This window comes from Rosa chinensis, chromosome 5, assembly GCF_002994745.2.
Source record: "Rosa chinensis cultivar Old Blush chromosome 5, RchiOBHm-V2, whole genome shotgun sequence".
Lineage (NCBI taxonomy): Eukaryota > Viridiplantae > Streptophyta > Magnoliopsida > Rosales > Rosaceae > Rosa > Rosa chinensis.
In genome coordinates, this window is record NC_037092.1 from 9299783 (window position 1) to 9320866 (window position 21084).

The 21084-nt window shown below is 37.5% G+C and overlaps 1 protein-coding gene and 1 long non-coding RNA gene across 2 annotated transcripts; both read right to left on the bottom strand.

Annotated features, from left to right (window-relative positions):
- Positions 1-531: 531 nt before the first annotated feature.
- Positions 532-1177, bottom strand: LOC112166440. The gene is made up of 2 exons (XR_005800226.1): positions 1135-1177; positions 532-914 (listed from the first exon to the last, which is right to left on the bottom strand). It is a non-coding gene; the product is annotated as an uncharacterized LOC112166440 (long non-coding RNA).
- A 12564-nt stretch (positions 1178-13741) lies between these two features.
- LOC112203080 lies at positions 13742-14773 on the bottom strand. The gene has a single exon (XM_024344102.1). It carries the CDS (start codon positions 14771-14773, stop codon positions 13742-13744), a length of 1032 nt encoding a protein of 343 aa, XP_024199870.1.
- Between the last annotated feature and the right edge of the window lie 6311 nt (positions 14774-21084).

Genomic DNA, 21084 nt, shown 5'->3' on the forward strand with positions numbered 1-21084 from the left:
GGTGGGTTCAAAAGGAATGTTTTTGCTACGAACCTTCCGGATGGCCTAGAAATGGTTTTTTTATCTTTTGAGCAAACCTAGAAAGCTAACCCTAAGAGGTAGCTTCAGATTCTTTAATATATATTCATAATGATCGATTAAAGAAATACATTCATATATGGTCTTTGTCTTGCCACTTTATTTTAATTTTATGGGAGATTTCTGTTGATGACACATCAGTAAAAATAATGCATTTTTCTTTTATAAAAGATTATTGTCAACCGAGAGCTATTCCGATCCCTAAAAATTTATAGCTTTCAATTTCATTTTTGCCAATCTCAATTGAGTTTACCTAAAATTTCATTACAATTTGCGTCATCGTAAAAATTTTGTTGATATATTTATGAATTTTCAAATCCTCAATATTTTTGTGCGTGGAGGGGATAGACCCTTTTCAGAAACCAAAGACTTCTATCGCTTTATCTTCTTCATCTCAGAACAAGTTCAAAACAATTTTTTGGATTTGATGATTCATCTTTATAAGCATAGAGAAAAAAAAGAATGACAACTCAATTAGATATAAAAATTGTGACACTAAACAGTAATAGCATAGCAACAATGCGTTCCTCATCATTCACCGCTCCACTCCCGCAGGGGCGGAGTAGTGTTAAACATTTACACATTTATTCTAAGAGGTAGACAGAGATTTGGAAAAAAGATGCAGAAACCAAATTCAGTGAAAAAGCGTCGGTGGCTCATTGGCGCTTATTTCCTGTTGCTAGTTCCCAAGCCTGTATTATGTGGTTCACGATTTCCTCAACTCCTTGCCCGTGCTTCACCTGAGCAAAGACATATAGGTTCACAAGGATATGAATCATGGAAACTGAAATTTAACATTTGAAGCAATTCCGAAAGCCATAGACATCAAATAAGACCTATACAGATAAAAATTTGAAATTTGTCACGGTAACATGACAGATTTGCGAATGGAGACAGGGTTGTAGTGTCTCTTTTCTGCTAAGAATAAGTGATATCATGGGAAAATACTGCTAGATATAACTAACACAGATTATAATCATAATAGTATAGACCTTTCAAGATACTTCTACAATGCAAAAATGCTAGCTAACTAATTTAACCATTCAATCAACCAACCTGAGCAAAGACAAATGGCCCTCCATCTCGCATTCGAAGTGCGTCACGCTCCAACTGCTTGTGCAAGGTCAGTCTTGTTTATCACCTACAATCAAATGTTGTCGAGTCACACATATGAATTCCTCATCAGAGGTTATCAAGTCACAATCAAACAACTAAAGTATAGGATATTGTTTATGTTGAGCTATTGTTGTTGTTGGAAAAATTGTGAAAAATAGAGATTTGAGGATGGTTTAATTAGTAGGATTTTATTAGCCTGATTTTCTTAGTGTTGGAATTTTGTTGTGGAAGATTTGGTGATTATTGTGGTGTAGTTTTGGCCAAAAGAAAAAAAAAAGGAAGAAGAAAAGAAATGGATTTGTTTTTGGAAGAAAAGGAAAATAAAGAAAATGGTAAAAATTGGATTAAAGGAGGTTTTACTGTGGTAAAGTGGTAAAAAGTGAAGAAGGTGAAAGTAAAGGTAAATTCGGTAAAAAGGAGGTAAAAAGTAAAAGTGAAAGTGTGGAGGTAAAAGTAATGGTAAAAGTGAAAAAGTGAAAAAGGAGAAGTAAATCGGTAGAAGTAAAAGTAAAACTTTATTTATAATTATTTATTTATTGGTTTTAATAAATAAGAATTATTTACTTATTTATTTTTAATAAATAATAAATAATGGTAAATAAAGGTTTACTTGGTCAACAGTCAGAAGTCAAAGTCAAATAGTCAAAAGTCAACTCCAAGAGTTGACCATGGTTGACCGACCTCGTACAACTGAGGATCGACTCAACTTTGGTCGCTCGGATTGGCGAAAGTTTAGCGGAGCGATAAGGACGTTTTCCTTTTTAAGAAAGAATTTAGTTTCCCAAATTGGTAAAGGTTGAAAGAAATAATTAATGGCCTCATTGAAATAAAAAGGGTTTAGTGTACACGGTTACTTAAGGTTGATCATGATGTTTACCTGGATAATTACTTACAAATTAAGTAATGGTTCAGGAAACACGATCGTTAAGGAAGCTTAAGCGGAAAGCATCAGATATATCACTACAACAGAAAACCTCATTAGCGAGGAACTTGTTCCTCGTTGAAAACCAACGTTTCCTCGCTGTAGTAATTCCGCGAGGAAATTTTTTTCGTCTTCAATTCGTCGGAGAAAGCTCGTCAAGAAAAGTTTCAACGACGAAAAACCTATTTCCTCGCCAGACCTTTTTTGCGAGAAATTTTTTTTTTTCTTGCTGTTAATCTTTGGCGACAATATTTTTCCTCACCCAAACTCATAATTTTACCTCGTTAAAAAATTTCAAGGATTAGAAAATAGTAGTTAAATATATTTTTTGACAAATTTGATTTCGTCGCTAAATTATGTATTTTCTCGCTGATGATAATTAGTAATTAAAAAAGTTTTAAATAATAAAAAATTTAAACTACTGCTTTTGTGACAAAAATATTTTCGTCGTTATAAATAGCTTTCGGCAAAGAAGTTTTTCCTCGCTCTAAACTGTTTTCGGCGAGGAAATTTTGTTTCATCGTAATATGTATACTTTTAGCGAGAAAAAGTTATCTCCCTAAAAATAATCAACAACGAGGAATGTTTTTTCCATCGGTGTAGGAACTAAAGTCTATAGAGAGAAAATTATCTTTTGTCGTTATTAAATTTTAATCTATAGCGAGGAAATATTCTTTTTGTTACACTTGTCTGTTTATTACGATATGACCTACTGCAGGTACATATTATTTCATTCTACAAAGAGGATTCTTATTCAAAACTAGTCAAACAATCAATAAAATAATGAAGGAAATAAAAGAACATAGCAAGGATTTTGGAACAGAAGAAACTTATATTGCAGCAAACATGGTTTACAGGACAAAACTCTCCGGGTAGTTCATTATTCTTAGACTTGAAGGAAAAGATCCAAACCTATATTTCAAAGGCAAAATCATATACTAGCAGCTTTAGCTCTTGTTCATGAAAGCTTAACAAGACAAGCCTCTCACTTCCTCACGATCACAGTCCACAAGCTGCTGCTCACTGAGACTCACGAGCTCCGCTGTTGTCAAATAATGAGCTCCTTCCAGTGCAAGCTCCTCTTATCTACATGACTACAAGCAATAAATCACATCCTAATATGTGATTCTTGTTCCTACAATCAGTGTGAAGTGCTTCAAATAACATAACAAACAAGTCAATCATTGTCACGCCCCTGATTTTACACACATGAAAATCGATATATATAACCCCATAATTATATATGCGTGAACGTCCAGTCATCAATACAAAATACCTGGAATCTTTTTCCCTTTAACTTACACAGATATTGATGCCCTGAACCCTCAAAGTTAATATAAACTCGCTCCATAGAGTTATATATTACAATGCTTACGAAATAGATTGTCAACAACAAAATAAAACGTAAATGCAGCTCAGAGTAACTATACAACGGAAGTCCTTAATCAACGGTAAAGTTACAAAATGGCATCCTACCGTAAAGCCGCAAAGGCGCTACCTCCGCTTCAGCCCCGATTATCCTAACCTGCAGGATTAACCCCTACACCGTTTGAATAGTGTACCGGGTTGCCACACAACAAACCCGGTAAGCTTTTGCAAGCCCGTATGAGTAACTCAAACCACACACAACTCACGCCAAAAATAAGGAAAACAACTCACGCTTTAATTCCTTAAAACACGAAATAAAGGAGAATAACTCACACTTTAATTTCCTTTCAAATCGAAATAAAAGAAAGCAACTCACACCTTGTTTCCTTTTAAAACGAAACATAGAAAACAACCCACACTTGATTTCTATCAATAAAACATAGAAAGCAACTCACACCTTGATTTCTATCAATAAAACATAGAAAACAACTCACACCTTGAATTCTATCAATAAAACATAGAAAGCAACTCACACCTTGATTTCTATCAATAAAACATAGAAAACAACTCACACCTTGAATTCTATCAATAAAACATAGAAAGCAACTCACACCTTGATTTCTATCAATAAAACATAGAAAACAACTCACACCTTGAATTCTATCAATAAAACATAGAAAACAACTCACACCTTGAATTCTATCAGTTGTACCATAAGCGTACCATAGAAAGCAACTCACACCTTGATTTCTATCAAATCGTTAATAAGGAAATCAACTTGCACCTTGTCCCCTTAAAAACCATTAATAAGGAAGCAACTCACACCTTGTTCCCTAAAAATACGTAATGTCATGAGTTGTAAATAACCAATTCCCGTTACCCCATGAATTACCTATATGGCAGACAGATTAGAGCTCTAACTGAAAACGTAACCACTCGTCCGGCCAAAGACGTGGTCACCTGATATTCTGCCCAAGGTCTCAGACCTTCGATCCTCGGGCCGCAATGTCCCTTGGAGCAAAACATTAAAGGAGTCGCATTGGACCCAAAATGTTACACAAATCACAACGATTTTGAAAACAATCGAAATCAACATTTCCATAATTATTGTTTTCCGAAAAAGCCATAACACAAAACAATAAAAAGCATCAATTCATGCCTATTGTTTTCATACCCAAATCTCAACACTTTTCTCAAATCTCAACGCTTTTCAAAACAAATCGAAATCAATCATTTCCACAAATCATTTGTTTTCCTAAAGCCACACCCCAAAACAATAAAAAGCATCATTTCATGCATATTGTTTTCATAAATCCACAAACCACCAAAACATATATATTTACTAATACATGAATACGTATGTATATATATACATCCCATAATATACATATATACACACGTAATCATCTACTCAAAAGTGCCACTAATACCATCTATAGTTTGCAGTTAACTAAATAACTCTCAAAATAATAAGGGTATTCCCGTTCGTGAAATGAACTTCGTGAGATTACTCACCTCAGAATCCCGCTGCGTCTTCTATACAGAACCGAACTAACACTATCACCAACAACTCGTCCAATTCACCTTTAGAAGCACCTAATCACCAATGATCACAATCAGTAACGATTCACATTTGATTTAAGTCCGAAACCCTTGTTTTGAACTAAAATCCCCCAAAGTGGCGCCAATCGAGGCAAAACCACATCCGAGACCTTCCAAAGTCTCTGGAATACGTCCACGATCGATGTGACCAAACCACAAGTCGATCGGACGCTCAAATCCTCACGGATAGAATAATCGATCGGTATGAAATTGCAAAAATCATAACAATTCCATACGAACTCCAAAATTTGCATATTATATATCGAAACGCTCGTATCAACGAGTAGAACATATATAATACCAAAAACAGTTCCTTAAGTGGCCGGAACACCGCCGGAACGCCACCACAGACGGTGGTGCACCGCCACCGGCCAAAACACATTATTTCACAAAACTCCCAACATCAAAGTTCTTCATCTAAGCATGCTTGTGAATTCTCATAACTAGCTCGAAGTCAGAAAACAAGCTTAAGGGATCGAAAACTACCTCACAAGCCGTGAACAGTAATCCCAACTGAGTTGATCGAAGTTTCACGTGAATCGATCCAAACAACCACCAAGGATCGATCGGCGAGCTTGTTCTGAACTCAACCCAAGAAAATCGAAGCCGTGCCGACGTCGGAACTGTGTTTTCCGGTCGGGTCCGATTTCTCCAGTCTGCACCGCCTTGAACTGCCACCGAGACGGAGAATCGCCGTAAGAGAACACCAGAGGGACGACCAGACGGAGGAGACGACCCTGCTGGCCAAGTTTCAAGGCCGGAGACCGCCGCAGTTGGCCGGAAAAGTCGGGTCGGATCGGCAGGGTTCGGGTCGGGTCAGGCGGTTTTCTTCGATACTGAGGGAGCGGACGAGAGAGAAGAGAGAGAGAGAAAAAGCTTCCGGAAAAGGAAATGAGGAAATGAAAATATATTTCTGATTTTTCCTATATATACTAAAATGGAAACTTTTTCCAATAGCCATAACTTCCTCATACGAACTCCGATTCTCGCGTTCCACATGTCCACGAACTCGTATCGACGCGCTCTACAACTTTCGTGAAGGAAGTTTTCGGAGAATCCCAACGAATAAAAAGTCAACCTTTGGCAACCCCCCTAAAACCATATTCTTCAATTAATTATTCGCCCGAAACACTTCCGCTCCATCCACGAGCCACGAAACCGTCCAATAGTTATAAAATTAATTCTGGAAAAATCCTCAGAAAATAATTATGAATTTCCGGGGCATCACAATCATTTACACACATGCTAAAAACATAGAAATAAAAAATAACGATTGCAGCCAAATTGATACGAGTCAATGAAAATACACAAAGTTCACAATTTCACCAAGAGGATTCTTATAATCGAAGTCACATGTATTTTAAATGATAAGGACTGCTGGAACCCTCAACCTTCACAAGAGTTCAATGACCAGGATATTGGAAAACAACATTCGACGAACAACTCATGAATATAATTTTAGAGACTGGGGATTTATGGAATATTACCATACTTACTCCTAATCAAAGTTCAAGTATGGTGCACTTACTAAAACCACATCAGTAGTTTCATAGAATATTACAAGAAACATACAGTGGTGCACAAGAAACATACAGGGAGAGACTCTGAGAATTACCTTAATCATTAAGGCCACAGCTTAACCAATCACTGCTTGCATGGTGTCTGCAAGGCAACATTAGAATCGAAGCAAAGAAAGTAAAGCATCTGCAAGTCTATAATTGGTCTCATGTTTTGATTTTCCCCAAAATTGAAGTAAGCGGCAAGAAGATCAATGATGAACGTCTTTTGGCTTTTCTATTCTCTGTTCAAATTGTGGTACCGTACAGCGCATGAATAAAAGAAAGAAAAAAAAAATTGAACTTTGGCAAGTCAATCTTAAAACATACATGGCAGCAAAATCACCTTTCAAGTAGCCACGTTAAACTTGGAGGTGGAGGAATGTTCAAGACCTGCACATAAGGACAAAGAGATTTAAAACGTATATATTTGAACTATGATTGTCAAAATGTGCTGCAAGCTTGCTTTGAATACGAGTTAGACAACAAAGACCAAGAAACAATGTCCAGGTGCTTTGAAGAATAATAAGTTTAATTAAGCTTTTATCTTCCCTCTCACTTTGATCATAAGGCGGTGGTTTGATAATGCAAAATGGTGGTTCAATAATACAAGAAGACCAAACAGAGGCCATGCCAAAGTGATAAGTTTATGTCTTTTGTTTGGTGGTGGAAAACTGATCAATATACATGAAGTGATAAATATACATGAAGACAAAATCTCATATGCAATTAAAACATAATTATCAAATATGGTGTGTTGTAGCTTTGTTTATGAATGGAAGCTAAAGACCAAAGAAACCAAGAGACAATCATGCCTAAAGAATAATAAGAGTAGCAAAGCTTTGCAGTTTCCTCACATTGTTCATGAATCGGTGGTATATTTAAAGCATAAATTGGTGTAGCGGTGCGATGCTCAACAATTTTAGGTTTGAAAGAATGGTTTCTCACCAGTTCTAGGTTCCACACTAACTGCTCAGGCAAACCAATACAAATTATTATGATGACATTAGGATTGCACATCTATTTTGCAATAAGCATATCAAAGCTAATGTTTCAACATCATTACGCATTTGACTTACCTACTAGCATTACAATTTCGAAAAGGTTGTCTATATTATTCCCTTTAAGAGCACTAATCTGTTTAAAGACACAAAAGATTGGCTCAGAAGAAAAGTATAAGGCATAAACGATATATGTATGTAAAGTTCCTCCACTCAAGAAATAACAACCTGCACTATTGGGACATCACCACCGCGACCTCCGGCATTAGACCAATTGAAGAAAGCTCTTGCATGACTCGTTCTAGATTAGCTCCATCCTTGTCTATCTGTTCCTTGGATTGACCTGCTCTCAAAAGCTCCTGGTCTTGGACTCGCACTCATTGGAACAAAATCAAAATAGAACCATCATCAATTAACAATTCAATTCGAATTGGGGGAAAAGAAAACCTATGAAACAAATTTCGTCAGATCTAGACTGATCTAAAATTCGGAGTAATCCGTTGTAGGTTAATTTCTACGGAGTCTCGTGAAAACAAAACCCTAATTTACCCAGAAGAAATTGACGAGAGGAAGGTGAATTATTAGAATTTACCTTGTCCCAAGACCCTAAAGTACGAAATTCACAACAAGCAGAGTATAGAATTCAAGCCCTAATTTGATTGCACGACCCAAATTCTAAAGGGTCCAAGCACTTTTGAAGAAGTGGGAAGGATACCCATCAGGGGCTAGGACCTCCACCTAGTTAGAACTTCTCGTACAATTACCGTGCTTGGATCTCACCAAAATTAACGGCGGGTCGACCTTCCGACAGTGCAGAGCCTCTATTCACGATGGGAGGTAGGCAGATCATCTTTTCAATTAGGGGATCCAATTCCCAAAGCTTCTAAAGACGATGGCGATAGTGAGAGCGGTAGAGAGGGGAGAAGGAGGGAGAGAGAGAGAGAGGGAGAGATTTGAGAGAGAAATTGGGGCTTTTTGGCAGTGTCTCATTTTATTTGATTTTTCACTTTTGCAAACGGGCGCGTTTCTGTTTTGATTGGCGCTTAGAACTTTTAATTGTTTCGCTTTTAATTTTATTCAGGTTTTTGAAAGCCCGCTTTAATTCAAGGTTTGTGGTTTAGGGGTTGATGGCTTAAGTCATGATAATGGCTAACTAAATGATTTTCAATTTGAAGAAGGTATTATATTATCAACAATTTAGTGTTTGGTGTGAGATTTTCTATGGAAATTTTATTTCGATGATCTGAATAGTTCAATCTTAAGACATCACTCCTAGATCATCTTTGTAAATTTTAAGTTAAATTGAGTACCATTTAGTCATTAATTATCATGAATTATCAGGATGATCATATTGAACACAGTGTGATCGATTGTCTACTTTAGTACTTTTCTTCGAAGTTCTACATCTTAAAAGAGTGTTATAAAACCAGAGCAGTTCAATTGGAATGACATAGTAAGTCATGTATAATACAATAATATGCATAAAGAAGAGTCCCTTAGTGGAAACGTCATGTATGCAAAGTGAGCGCAAGATCAATGGGAAGGAATTAGGGAGGGATAATAAGTTACACACACACACACACAGGGCCATTCTTGCGAGGGATCCCCTTTTTTAGTCATTTTAAGGGATTGCTTATTAGACCTACTTTTTGATCACATATTCACATCTCAACCGGTCAATTTTTATGTCTATATGAGTAGATCACTTCTGTAAATTTTTAGCCAAATTGATAATCATTAAGGCATTCATAACTGCGATTTACAGTTATAAAAATCAACGGTTCAAGTTGGATAGATTCGGTTCGTCAATTGATTTAATATAGTTTGATACCTTAACGATCATCAGTTTAGCTGAAAATTTGTAAAAGTGATCTATATATTAGAACCTAAAAACTGAACGGTAGAGATGTTGAAATGCGATAAAAAATGGATCCCTTAATGAAAGGATCATATATATATATAGAACCTTGCTCATGTGCGGATATCCGTACCTAAGCAAAAGGTACGGATTTCCATATTTGACCAACTTTTCGATCATATTTTCACATCTTAACCATTCAGTTTTTAGGTCCTAATGTATAGATCATCTCTACAAATTTTCAGCCAAATTGATGATTGTTAAGGCATCTAAAACTGCAATTTACACGAACAAACCAAATCTGTCGAACGGGAACCGTTCGTGTTTATACTGGTAAATTACAGTTTTGGATGCCTTAACGATCATCAATTTGGATGAAAATTTGCAGAAGTGATCTACTCATATATACCTAAAAACTGAACGGTTAAGATGTGAAAATGTGATCGAAAAGTGGGTCAAAACTGGAAATCCGTTCCTTAGCTTAGGAACGAACGTCCGCAACCTAGAAGGGCTATATATATATATAACTCGCTTAAACGAATGCACGAACTGAATCTGTCCAATCTGAACCGTACTAGCTTTAAGGCAGTTATCAATGCCTTAACGACCATCAATTTGGCTGAAATTTTGTAGAGATGATCTATACATTGTACCTAAAAACTGAACGGTTGAGATGTGGATATGCTACCGAAAAGTGACCCTAAACCCTAACCTTGCTCTAGATAGGATCTAATATATGACACGACGACAAAATAATTAGTTGGTCATCTAATGTACTAACGGCAGGAACATGTCTTTCTTCAATTATATAATATCTTTATTAGTGAAGAAGACTTGGTTTCACTGCTATTAAATTTGGCGGTTCAAAAAACTTCCAGTCATTGAGTTGAAATTATTAATATCTCGCTAAATGTATCAAAGGCAAGAAAATCAATCATCACTAAAAAAGAACTTTTAGCGAGGAAATCATACTTTTGTCACCATATAATTTCGCAGGTTCAAAAAAACTTCCTACCAAAACTATAGCGATGACTTAATTATTTCCTCGATAAAATAATAACTTTAGCGAGGAAGACTTATTTCATCACTATTAAATTTGGTAGGTTCAAAAAACCTTCTGCCAAAACTATTACGTCGAAATTATCAATTTCTCACTAAATGTATAAATAGCGAGAAAATCATTCATCTCTAAAATTTCTATTTTAGCGAGGATATCATTCATCGATAAAAGCCCGCTTTTAGCGAGGAAATCATACTTCCGTCATCGTACAATTTGGCGGGTTCGAGAAAACTTCCCACCAAAACTATAGCGACGACTTAATTATTTCCTCGCAAACTGCATCTTTTGGCGACCAAATGTTTCCTCGTAGAACATTGACATTTAGCAAGGAACCTATAGTTTTGTCGCTACTAGATTTGGCGGGTTTTACATAATTTTATGCCAAACAAATAGCGAGGAAAATGTATTTCCCTTGCTAAATGCTTCTTTTGACGAGGAAATAGTTCCTCGCAAAACACAGACTGTTAGTGAGGAAACCATGGTTTTGTCGTCGTTGAACTTGGCGGGTTTTACATAATTTTCCGCCAAACTAATAACGACGAAATCGTTATTTTCTCATTGAATGTCTTTTTAGCGATGAAAAAATTCCTCACTGAAGTCTCCTATTTCCTCGCCAATAACATGATGATTTAGGAGACCAAATTATGGTCACCTTTAGTGATGAACTGAAATATTCGTCGTAGAAAGTGGTGTATAGTGAGGAAATTATGTTTCTCGCAGAAAACCTAATGACATTTAGTGAGGAATCAACATATTCCTAGTAAAAAGTGACATTTACTGAGGAAAATAAATTCCTCGCAAAAACTTGGTCGCTAAAAAGTCTTTTTGTTGTAGTAGAGTGTGGAGTACGCCAACATTTTCCAGGTAGGGTGAGCTGTCCCTTCCTTGTTAGAGGCTTTTCGATATATGTGGAATGCTCTAGTATAATATTATGTTGCCTGCAAGTATGTTTTTGGTTGTTCATTAGTCGGTGCCTCGTGATACATGTGTTTTCAGAACCGATAATTGTTGATTGCGAAAACCGAGGCTAGACTTGCATGTTGAGATACTGTACCCTTTGGTATGTTTGTGTTTGTGACCTGAAAGTGAATGGGACCTAGACGCGTAGATTCATAGGGATCTCACGGTGTCGATAACCGTGAACCTCCGGAGGGGGCTGTGCTCATATGTTTGTCAAGGAAAGGTAAATACAGACAGTGAACCAGTCATAGGAGACTCAGAGTCAGGAAATGGACACTTTCGCTACTTGTAGTCACAAGGACTACAGAGTAGTTGGCTGGTTCTCGAATTCAGGACGAATCAGGTCGGTCACCGATTTATTTTGGTTTAGTCGGCAGGTAAGTATCTCGGAGCTCCAAATTGTGTGAAGCATGCTGCATATGATTTCCTGAAACGAAACAACTGTGATTGTTTTTGTTTGCATTTGTTTTACTTGATTTTACAAATGCGCGCAACCTATATTCTAGTAGCTATGTTTTACCTATTAGATTTCAAACCTAACTAAGGTTGGGTCGGCCCCTATTGGGCTAGCGAGGACGAAATGCTCACCCCCTACATTTCAGGTTATAACGAGGTCATTCCGGACGATTTGGATTAGAAGTGGGTCGTTGGCCAAGTTCGTGTGTTGCTGTTCCTGTTGCTTGAAGTTCTTCCCTTGTGGTATTCCATCGTTTTACTCGTTTTTCATTCCATGTTGAACTCTGTGAGGTCCGCCTACCTGGGAGCGCGCCTCACCCCTTTGTTTTATTGTTGTTGTTGAACTTTCCTTTCATTTTGGTTATGATGTAAGCCCTAAGGCGCCACAAAGCACTTGACCACTTTATTTTTAAGCATTTCCAGACTTGTTCTTTTGAGTGTTGGGTTGTTGATTTAAAATCCTTTCTAAATTTAGTTTTTTCTTGGTCTCCTATTTTCTAAAATTTGTATTTTCAAAAGGCCTTGTAGTATTAAGTTGGTAGGTCTACGGTATGTCTACGACGTATCGAGCTCCTATTGGCTTAATATTACGGCGCTGTGGTATACTCATTCGGGTCGCCACATCAACATTGGTTATCGGACGGATAGGAGAACTGTAGCTTTTCTTGAACATATCAACATGAAAGTACTTATCAATATAATCATATACATTTTCAGAAGCAGCTTGTAATGCAGCAAGGCCGTGAGGACAAGGAAAACAATTGATCTGCCATTTAACACATGAACATGCATGATCGGAAATGTTGACTACATATGAAAAGTCAGACCGAACCTCATAAACTCCAGGGCTTGAATAATGGTCACTGAAACGACGAGATTTCTCCATCTGCACCTTCAACCTTTCCTCCATTATGGGAGTTAGTTCTGTGGTCCAACGTTCTGCCTCTTCCCTCCTTTTACCCGCCATCTCCATTTGTTAAACTCTTGTCTGGTCAAGCATACAATAGACTGGCATCAAACGCTCAATTGCAATCCAAGAGTTAAATAATTCAGCAATCCCATTAGCCATAATTCCATATCGGCAGCTAGTATAAAATGCACGGCACCAATTTTCCACAGGCAATTCAGCAAGAAAAGGGTCAATAATATCGGCACCACCAACTGCTCTAAGCAACCGCAAATTGAAACGGTATTCCTTCTGTGTAGAGGAATATGCAACCTTAAAAAACTTCTGCTTAACATCTTCTATCAATTTTGAATTACCTTTACCCCTATATTTACCGGCAAGGTTCACCACCAACTGCTTGTAACAAAACCGATGAGGATTACCAGCAAATACCTTATCGAAAGCACTCAACAATCCAACACCCCGATCACTAATAAATATGATAACTCTTCCTTGAGGTTCAAGCAGACTCTTCAAATGCTTGAAAAAGAATGTCTAGTTTGCATCTGTCTCAGAATCACAAAAACATATGGCTAGAGGATAGAAACCTGCATAAACCAGATCACAGGAAAATCAGTCTACTGGGGGCCAATAATGTTGTTATTGCACGGCAGGAAACTATCACAACGTTGCACAGCAATGTAAAAATGATATCTATCACAATGAAAGAAACTAAAACAAGAAATATTAAGCACACAGATGAAACTATAAAAAAAAAAAAGCCAATATTACTGGGGGCAAAAAATAAATTTATTGGGGGGGGGGCAATAAACAATACAGTTACCTTGATTCCCATTCCTTCCAGTTGCAGACAGAATCTACCCCTTGTAAATGCTTTTATCAAACGTTCCATCAACATACAACACAGGCAAACAGAATTGGAAGCCTTTTACACAACCTCCGTAAGCTACGAATAGCCTCTGAAAATGATTTGTAGATGGTTCAACTTCCAACACAAAAGAAGAGCCGGGGTTACTCTGCAAAACAGCTTCCTTATACCAAGAAAACTTGCTGAATGTGTCTGCATCGGAACCAGAAATCGCTTCCTTGGCCCGATGCTTTGCTTTCAATGCAACCTTGTAGGAAATATCAAACCCGTATGTTGATTTGAACTTGCTCATAATCTCCCTTGGCTTCAATGAAAGATTATAGCTAACATCAGCAGCAATGCAAGTCTTGACAACCTTGGATCCCAAAAGCTTGTGCTTTTGAGTCCTAACTACACCCTTGCAAGTGTGAATATTATTCAACTCTATTATATAAAGGCAACCATTGGCAGATGATGAAAAAGCACGAAGATGCCAATCACAACCTTCGGTTCCAACATTTGCCCAGACTGCATGAATACGGTCCAAATCATTTCTCAGGAATACAAACTCGAAGCCAACTGCAATTGCATACTTTTTGAGCTTCTCACGGAGCTCAGCAGCACCATGAAACTTATCCCCGACATGATGAATATAAGAACTCCACTCATCAGACAAATACGTCTTGTGAACTTCAGTCCTGAATGTTTCACCCAAATAATCATCTTCATCAATAACTTCCGAACCACTATCCATCGAACAAGTTGTCCTACAACCTCCCCCAATCTTTAAAACTGAAATATCGATACACTCTAGCCGATGTATTCTAGCAGAGCAAAATAGCATCTGGATATCACGATCGTTACGAAGAAAACAAACTTCACAACCTGGAACTGAATACTGAAGCTCACTAATATCACTTGGGAAAAACTGGAATGTACGGAATATGTCTTCATACAACTCAGAGCAGCTCATGCATTGATTCAAATGAATCATATAACCTTTGCCACAGTAAAGGCACCTAGCAACCAGAGGATCAGCCATAGACCTGCGAAGAAAACACAGGCGAACGAATCTATTATTAAACCTAAAACACATATTACTGCCCCCCAATAAACTGAGCAGTGCCCCCCAAAGATTTAATCAAAACTACCAAAATGAAATAGAAGCAGTACCAAATTACTTTTAAAATAATGAAAAGGATAACTAGACAACAATTACAACGACTTAATAACACATAAAAACATTACTGCCCAACAATACACACACTACTGGTCCCCAATAATATAGTCAAAACAGCAAAAACAATTTGGAAGATGTAATAAATAGCAATGCATTCAAATAAAGCATCAGTAAGCAACAATTCGTACAAAAAAATTCCTAAAATCAAACAGATTAAATCGAGCTAAACGCCAAACAGATTAGATAGAGCCAAAGAAAAAAAGCAAACTGCACTGGAGGCACACAAAGAGCATCTCGATCTCGATCCATGTGACAATCGCAGCAGATTTTCTCTCTCTATGAATTGCAAATCTTCTACCACCAGCTCTAAATACAAATCGCAAGAGCTTCACACACCGAAATTACCGGAAAGCTTCACAAACCGGAACCAAGGAGCTTCTCTCTCCTGTCTATAGAAATCGCACAGCTCCTCCCTCTCTCTAAAATGATAGAGCTCCACTCTAAAAAACCAGGGAGCTTCTCTCTCTACAAATCCAGCCGATCCTCTCTCTCTAAAATCGGAGAGCTTTGCTCCCTAAATCACGTTTCTGTTATGATTTGAAAGCGTTTCAGTTATAGAAGGGCAAAAGCGTCAGGAAAATTGAATAAAACAGGCACGTGTTGAAAAGGTTGGGTAATTGGGGTTTGGGGTTTTAAAATGAAAACTGTTGATTAAGTGGGCAATCTCTTAGAGTGTTTGGGTAAGTGGGGTTAAATGTCCCCAAAATTGGGTAAATGGTCATTTTCCCAAATAATTAATCATGTGGTACAAAAAAAATATTCAGACAAAAAAATGTGGTACAAAAAATACAGCCAAATTTTTTTTTTTTTTTTTTTGAGAATAAAAACAAATGATTTCTTCATTTTTTTTTTGTACAGCTAAAATAGAAAAAAAAAAATACAGAATAGTTCGTGGCATTTTTTTATTGATTAGACATTAATTTTTGAAACTCAAGTTTGATTAAGAAATGTATATTTAGTTAAGATTTATAGAGTGATTAAATCATTTAAATGACTAAATTTTTTATTTTAAATATAATAATTTGTTTGCAAATTATATGAGTGAGGTTATTTGAGGAAGTTTAGTGAGGTTTAGTGAGTAAATTTAGTATTTGAAAAATTGATAAGAGGTGTAAAAAGCATAGAGGTCAAGTGAGTAAATTTGGAGGTTCCAAAAGAAAAACTCTTACCTCTTTAGATGGATCAAAACCTTCGTATGAATACCCATCTAGAATATCTATTTGATTGGATAATGAAGTTGAACAACTTGACAATTCTATAATACAGGTGTAGAAATAAGAAGAAAGTGATCAGAATAAAGAAGAAAAGAGACAAGATATAGGGTGTAAAAAAATGATGGTAAGGTACGATCATTTTATATAAGTTATAATTTTTTTTAATAACGATGCATCAATTAAGGGTTTTGTTGTGCTAATGACATATTATAACTGATATGGTTTTTATGAATACCAAATTGATTGAAAAATAACATTAACTCTCAATTTATTGATGCATTAATTATTGATTGTTTTGAGTAATATTGTTATGGGTAAATTTGGTATGTGAAAAATTAGAAGTTGACCCATCATGCTAATATAGGAAAGTAAGCTGATGTGGATGCTTAGTCACTGGACTGCAATTAACAAAATTTGTCTTCCAGATTACAATCAAAACAGGTTATGGTTTTTGGACTTATATATGGATTTAAATGGATTGTAAGTGTTATATAAGAGTAATTGGTGAATTTTTTTGGTTTTTGATTGGGGGTGAGGTGGTTATGTTAACATCGTATCAGTTATGGCTTGGCCACAATACTCCATCAGAGACTTGATACGAAGAGCTTCCGAGTTATAATCAAGCACAGACTTGAAATCACAAAAGCGGAGGCTATGCCATCGCACTTCTAAATCAGGAAGCAGGGAGTCACGAACGTTGCCAAATCACTGCTCAAGTTCTACCCATAGCTTTCTTGGGTCTTCCTCGTTGAGGTATTCATTTTGGAGCGCGTCATTCATGTGCCTATTCATGAGAATTATGGCTTTAGCTTGTTTTGCTTCAAAAGCAGTAGCTTGCTCAATGGAGAGCACGTTCTGACTAGGCTCTTGGATGGTTTCCAGAAGTCCATCGGCCTTAAGATGTTGGCGCACATCTCGGACCCACCTCTGGTATCCTGCGCCAGTTGTCTCGAGTGGAACAAAGTTCAACTTGTTCAGGTAACTCATCCTGAAAAACAACACAAGATTAGGGTTAGTTTCGGAGCGGAAAGGCTACCACGAAAAACTATTAAATTTCTGAGCGTAGTCGCTTCCAAGAAAATCCGATTCCAAGTGGGGTTTTGGATTAGATCGAAACAACGATGTATGTGGTCGATCGTTTTCTTCTCAACAAACTCTAAGTTTGGAGGACTCTACAAGCTCCAAGCTTGGAGTGAGCACGAACCCCCACAGTTCGGCCTTTGGTCTCCCCTATGTAGAGAAAGGGGGGTAGAAGAAGGGATTTTGGAAGTCCCCGAGAAAAGAAGAAGAAAATGAAAAAAAAACTTCAAAAACGGGAACTTTTAGAAAAGTTTACCTTAAAAGATGGCCAGAAAAGTGGTCGCGCGGAAAGTTACTGTAGCTTACCGGAAAAGTTGCTGGAAAAGTGCCGAAAAATGGCCGGAAAAGTCACCTGCGGTCGTTGACCGGAGGGTTGACCGGTGTTGACTGTGGTTGACCGGCTTGCTGACGTGGCACTGGTGGTTGACGTGGCTGGCTGACTGGTGTGACTGGATGCCTGCGTGGTGCTGACGTGGAAGAGCGTTTGTGGCTTGGCGGCTTGGCTGGGGCCTGCTGCACGTGGGCTTGGGCTGCAGCAATTGGGCTTGGGCTGCAGAGGATCTCCTCCTCTCTTTTTTTTTTTTTTTTTTTTCTTTCTGCCGGTTCAAGTTAGGAAGATTCCGGCGGCCGGTTCAGCTGAATTTAGGCCGGTTCCGGTGGTGAAACTTCTGGTTCCAGATTTCTGGGGTGGGGATGCTGCAGGTGGCCGAGTATGGCGGTAGGAGGTGGTGAGGAAAGCTTTGAACCAGGCAGGGGGATTTTTGCTACTTCTGGTGGCCGGTTCGGATATTTTCAGGCCGGTTCTGTGGGCGGGGCCGCCGGTTCTGGACTCCTGGAGTTGAGATCTTCAAGGTGGGCGGCGGTGGTTTCTGGGATTTGAAGGCTACGAATTTAGGGCTTCAGGGTTAGGGCTTCGTGCTGATAACGTGTTTTAGAGAAACTGAATTTGAGAGGAATTTGCTGTGTATTCTCATTGATAATAGGGGCCTTGTTATATAGAGGATTACAATGCATAGAATCTCAATCATACAAAGAAAGTAATTCTACATTGATTAGTATTCTAGATCCTTCTAATTAAATCCTATTACCACTAGGTCAAGTAACCTAGAGTTTGGGCTAAACACAAATTCGGTTTTCCTTCAACAGTAATTAATTAAGGGGAAATGATCATTTACCCGATTTTAGGCTAAAAATTGCCCACTTGCTCCACCAACTGTTTTTTAACCCCATTTACCCAAAACACTCTAAGGGATTATTTCCCCTTTACCCAATTAATTCTTTTTTCTTTTTTTTTGAGACTTTTTGGCCCTCTCCTTCTTTCTCACTTAGAGAGAGAAGTCACATTCCACCTTGCTGTGCTACGGTGACCAGTGGCCGGCGCGGTCTCCGGCGACCAGACTCCGGTGACCGGTGACCGGACTCCGGCGAACGGTGACCGGATTCCGACTACCGGTGACCGGATTCCAGAATCCGGCTATTATTGCCCCCCAGTAATCATATTACTGCCCCCCAGTAATTATATTATTGCCTCCCAAAAATCATATTATTGACGTCCAGTGAATTGTATGAACTCCCAAAACCAAAATGAATACACTAAAGGAACAATTGATCAATTTATAATCATATTACTGCCCCCAGTAATCATATTATTGCCCCCCAATACAAAGTCCAATGTCTCTACTGCCTCCCAATAGACCACCAAAAATGCACCATTTTGTAGGATTCACTGATAATTTGACCTTAATACACAGAAAACAACATGTAACTTATCAAAATACTACACTATAGTGATCCCTGTCCCTCGTATCAAAGTCTACTGGGGGCCAATAATGTGTCTACTGCCCCCAGTAGACCATCAAAATTAAAAAAAAAAAAAAAAAAAAAAAAATCCCGACGTCCTACCCACCAGATCGTCCTTCGTCTCCGCCAGCCCATAAGTAACTGCAGCACCGCCTCCCCTTCACCGGAGTCATCTGCAGCACCGATCCCAACCGCCTGCATTCCGGCTTCCGATCCAGCCTCCTCACCGGAGCCTCCCAGCCTTTGATCTAGCTTCTAAGACCTTGGCGCTGACGTGGCGAGTGAGGTCGCGGATCTTGGATGGTGAAGGTGAATCGGAGGACGGAGATGGTGAATCGGAATCTGGCTGGGGAGAACGAGTTGGTGAAGAGGAAGAAGCAGTGAGTTGGAGTAGGAGGAAGGCGAGGAAGAAGAAGCGGAGGTCGCAGACTCAGAGATCGCCGACGACAGTGGCCGGTGGGTCCGATTCGAATTCCGGCGAGGGCTTTCCAGAAGCAAGGGAGGAGAGAGGTTGATGGGAGTCGAGAGAGAGAGAGAGAGAGTATGAGGGCAATATTGTCCATAGATGTTAGATTGGGTAAATGGGGTTAAATAACTCTTGGTGGAGTAAGTGGGCAATTTTTTGTCTAAAATTGGGTAAGTGGTCACGTCCCCATTAATTAAATACAAAGACTACTTAATTTCTCATTGGATAACGTTAATCTTTATCTTCTCGACCCAAATTTGAATTTATTACTATTTTTTTGTCTTTTTGTTGCCTTCTCATCATTAATTCGTTATTCAATTCACAAAACCATTACCTTTAACTTCATCAAAATTTTTGCAAAATTCTTTGTGAACACGGAAAGTACAAATTTACAACACAAAGAAAAAAAAAATCAATCTCTTCTTCATTGATCATAGTTGTCAAATTACTAATTTTTTTACATAGATTGAAATAGAGAACATTGAAATTCCTGATAAAAAAAATTGAAATTGAAAGAAAAAATTTTAAAAAATGGGAGTAAAATTAGATTATGATTTTATTAGGAAATTTTAATAAATTTTAATTTTTTATGAGTATAAATTAAATGAGAGATTTTCGTTAAAAATATTTATTTTCTAATTGGATATGTCATATAAGGATATTCTTGGAAAGAGAAATGAGTTAAATAGGTAAATTTAATAATTGAAATTAAAATGTAGGGTGTAATGAGCAAGTAGGGTGAACAAAGAAAATGATAGGGTGGCAATAGCTGCATCCTTCTATAATACAGGTGTAGAAATAAGAAGAAAGTGATCAGAATAAAGGAGAAGAAAAGAGACAAGATATAGGGTGTAAAAAAATGATGGTAAGGTATGATCATTTTATATAAGTTATAATTTTTTTTAATAACGATGCATCAATTAAGGGTTTTGTTGTGCTAATGACATATTATAACTGATATGGTTTTTATGAATACCAAATTGATTGAAAAATAACATTAACTCTCAATTTATTGATGCATAAATTATTGATTGTTTTGAGTAATATTGTTATGGGTAAATTTGTTATGTGAAAAATTAGAAGTTGACCCATCATGCTAATATAGGAAAGTAAGCTGATGTGGATGCTTAGTCACTGGACCGCAATTAACAAAATTTGTCTTCCAGATTACAATCAAAACAGGTTATGGTTTTTGGACTTATATATGGATTTAAATGGATTGTAAGTGTTATATAAGAGTAATTGGTGAATTTTTTTGGTTTTTGATTGGGGGTGAGGTGGTTATGTTAACAAGTTAGTAACACACCCATTCAATCAGTATTTAGACTAGAATTTTGGAAGGTATCTCAGTAAATGCATACTAATCCCCGGACTCCCCTCCGTAGGCGCACAAACTCAAAGGTCTCTAGTACTTGCTGGATTTTTTTTTCTTCTTTTTTATGAAATTATTAAAATATGAGTTATTATTGAAAATAAGAAGCAATTACTTATTGCTCCGTATATTAAGATGTTTATTTGGTACAAATAGCAACGTGAAACATTATTTCCTCATC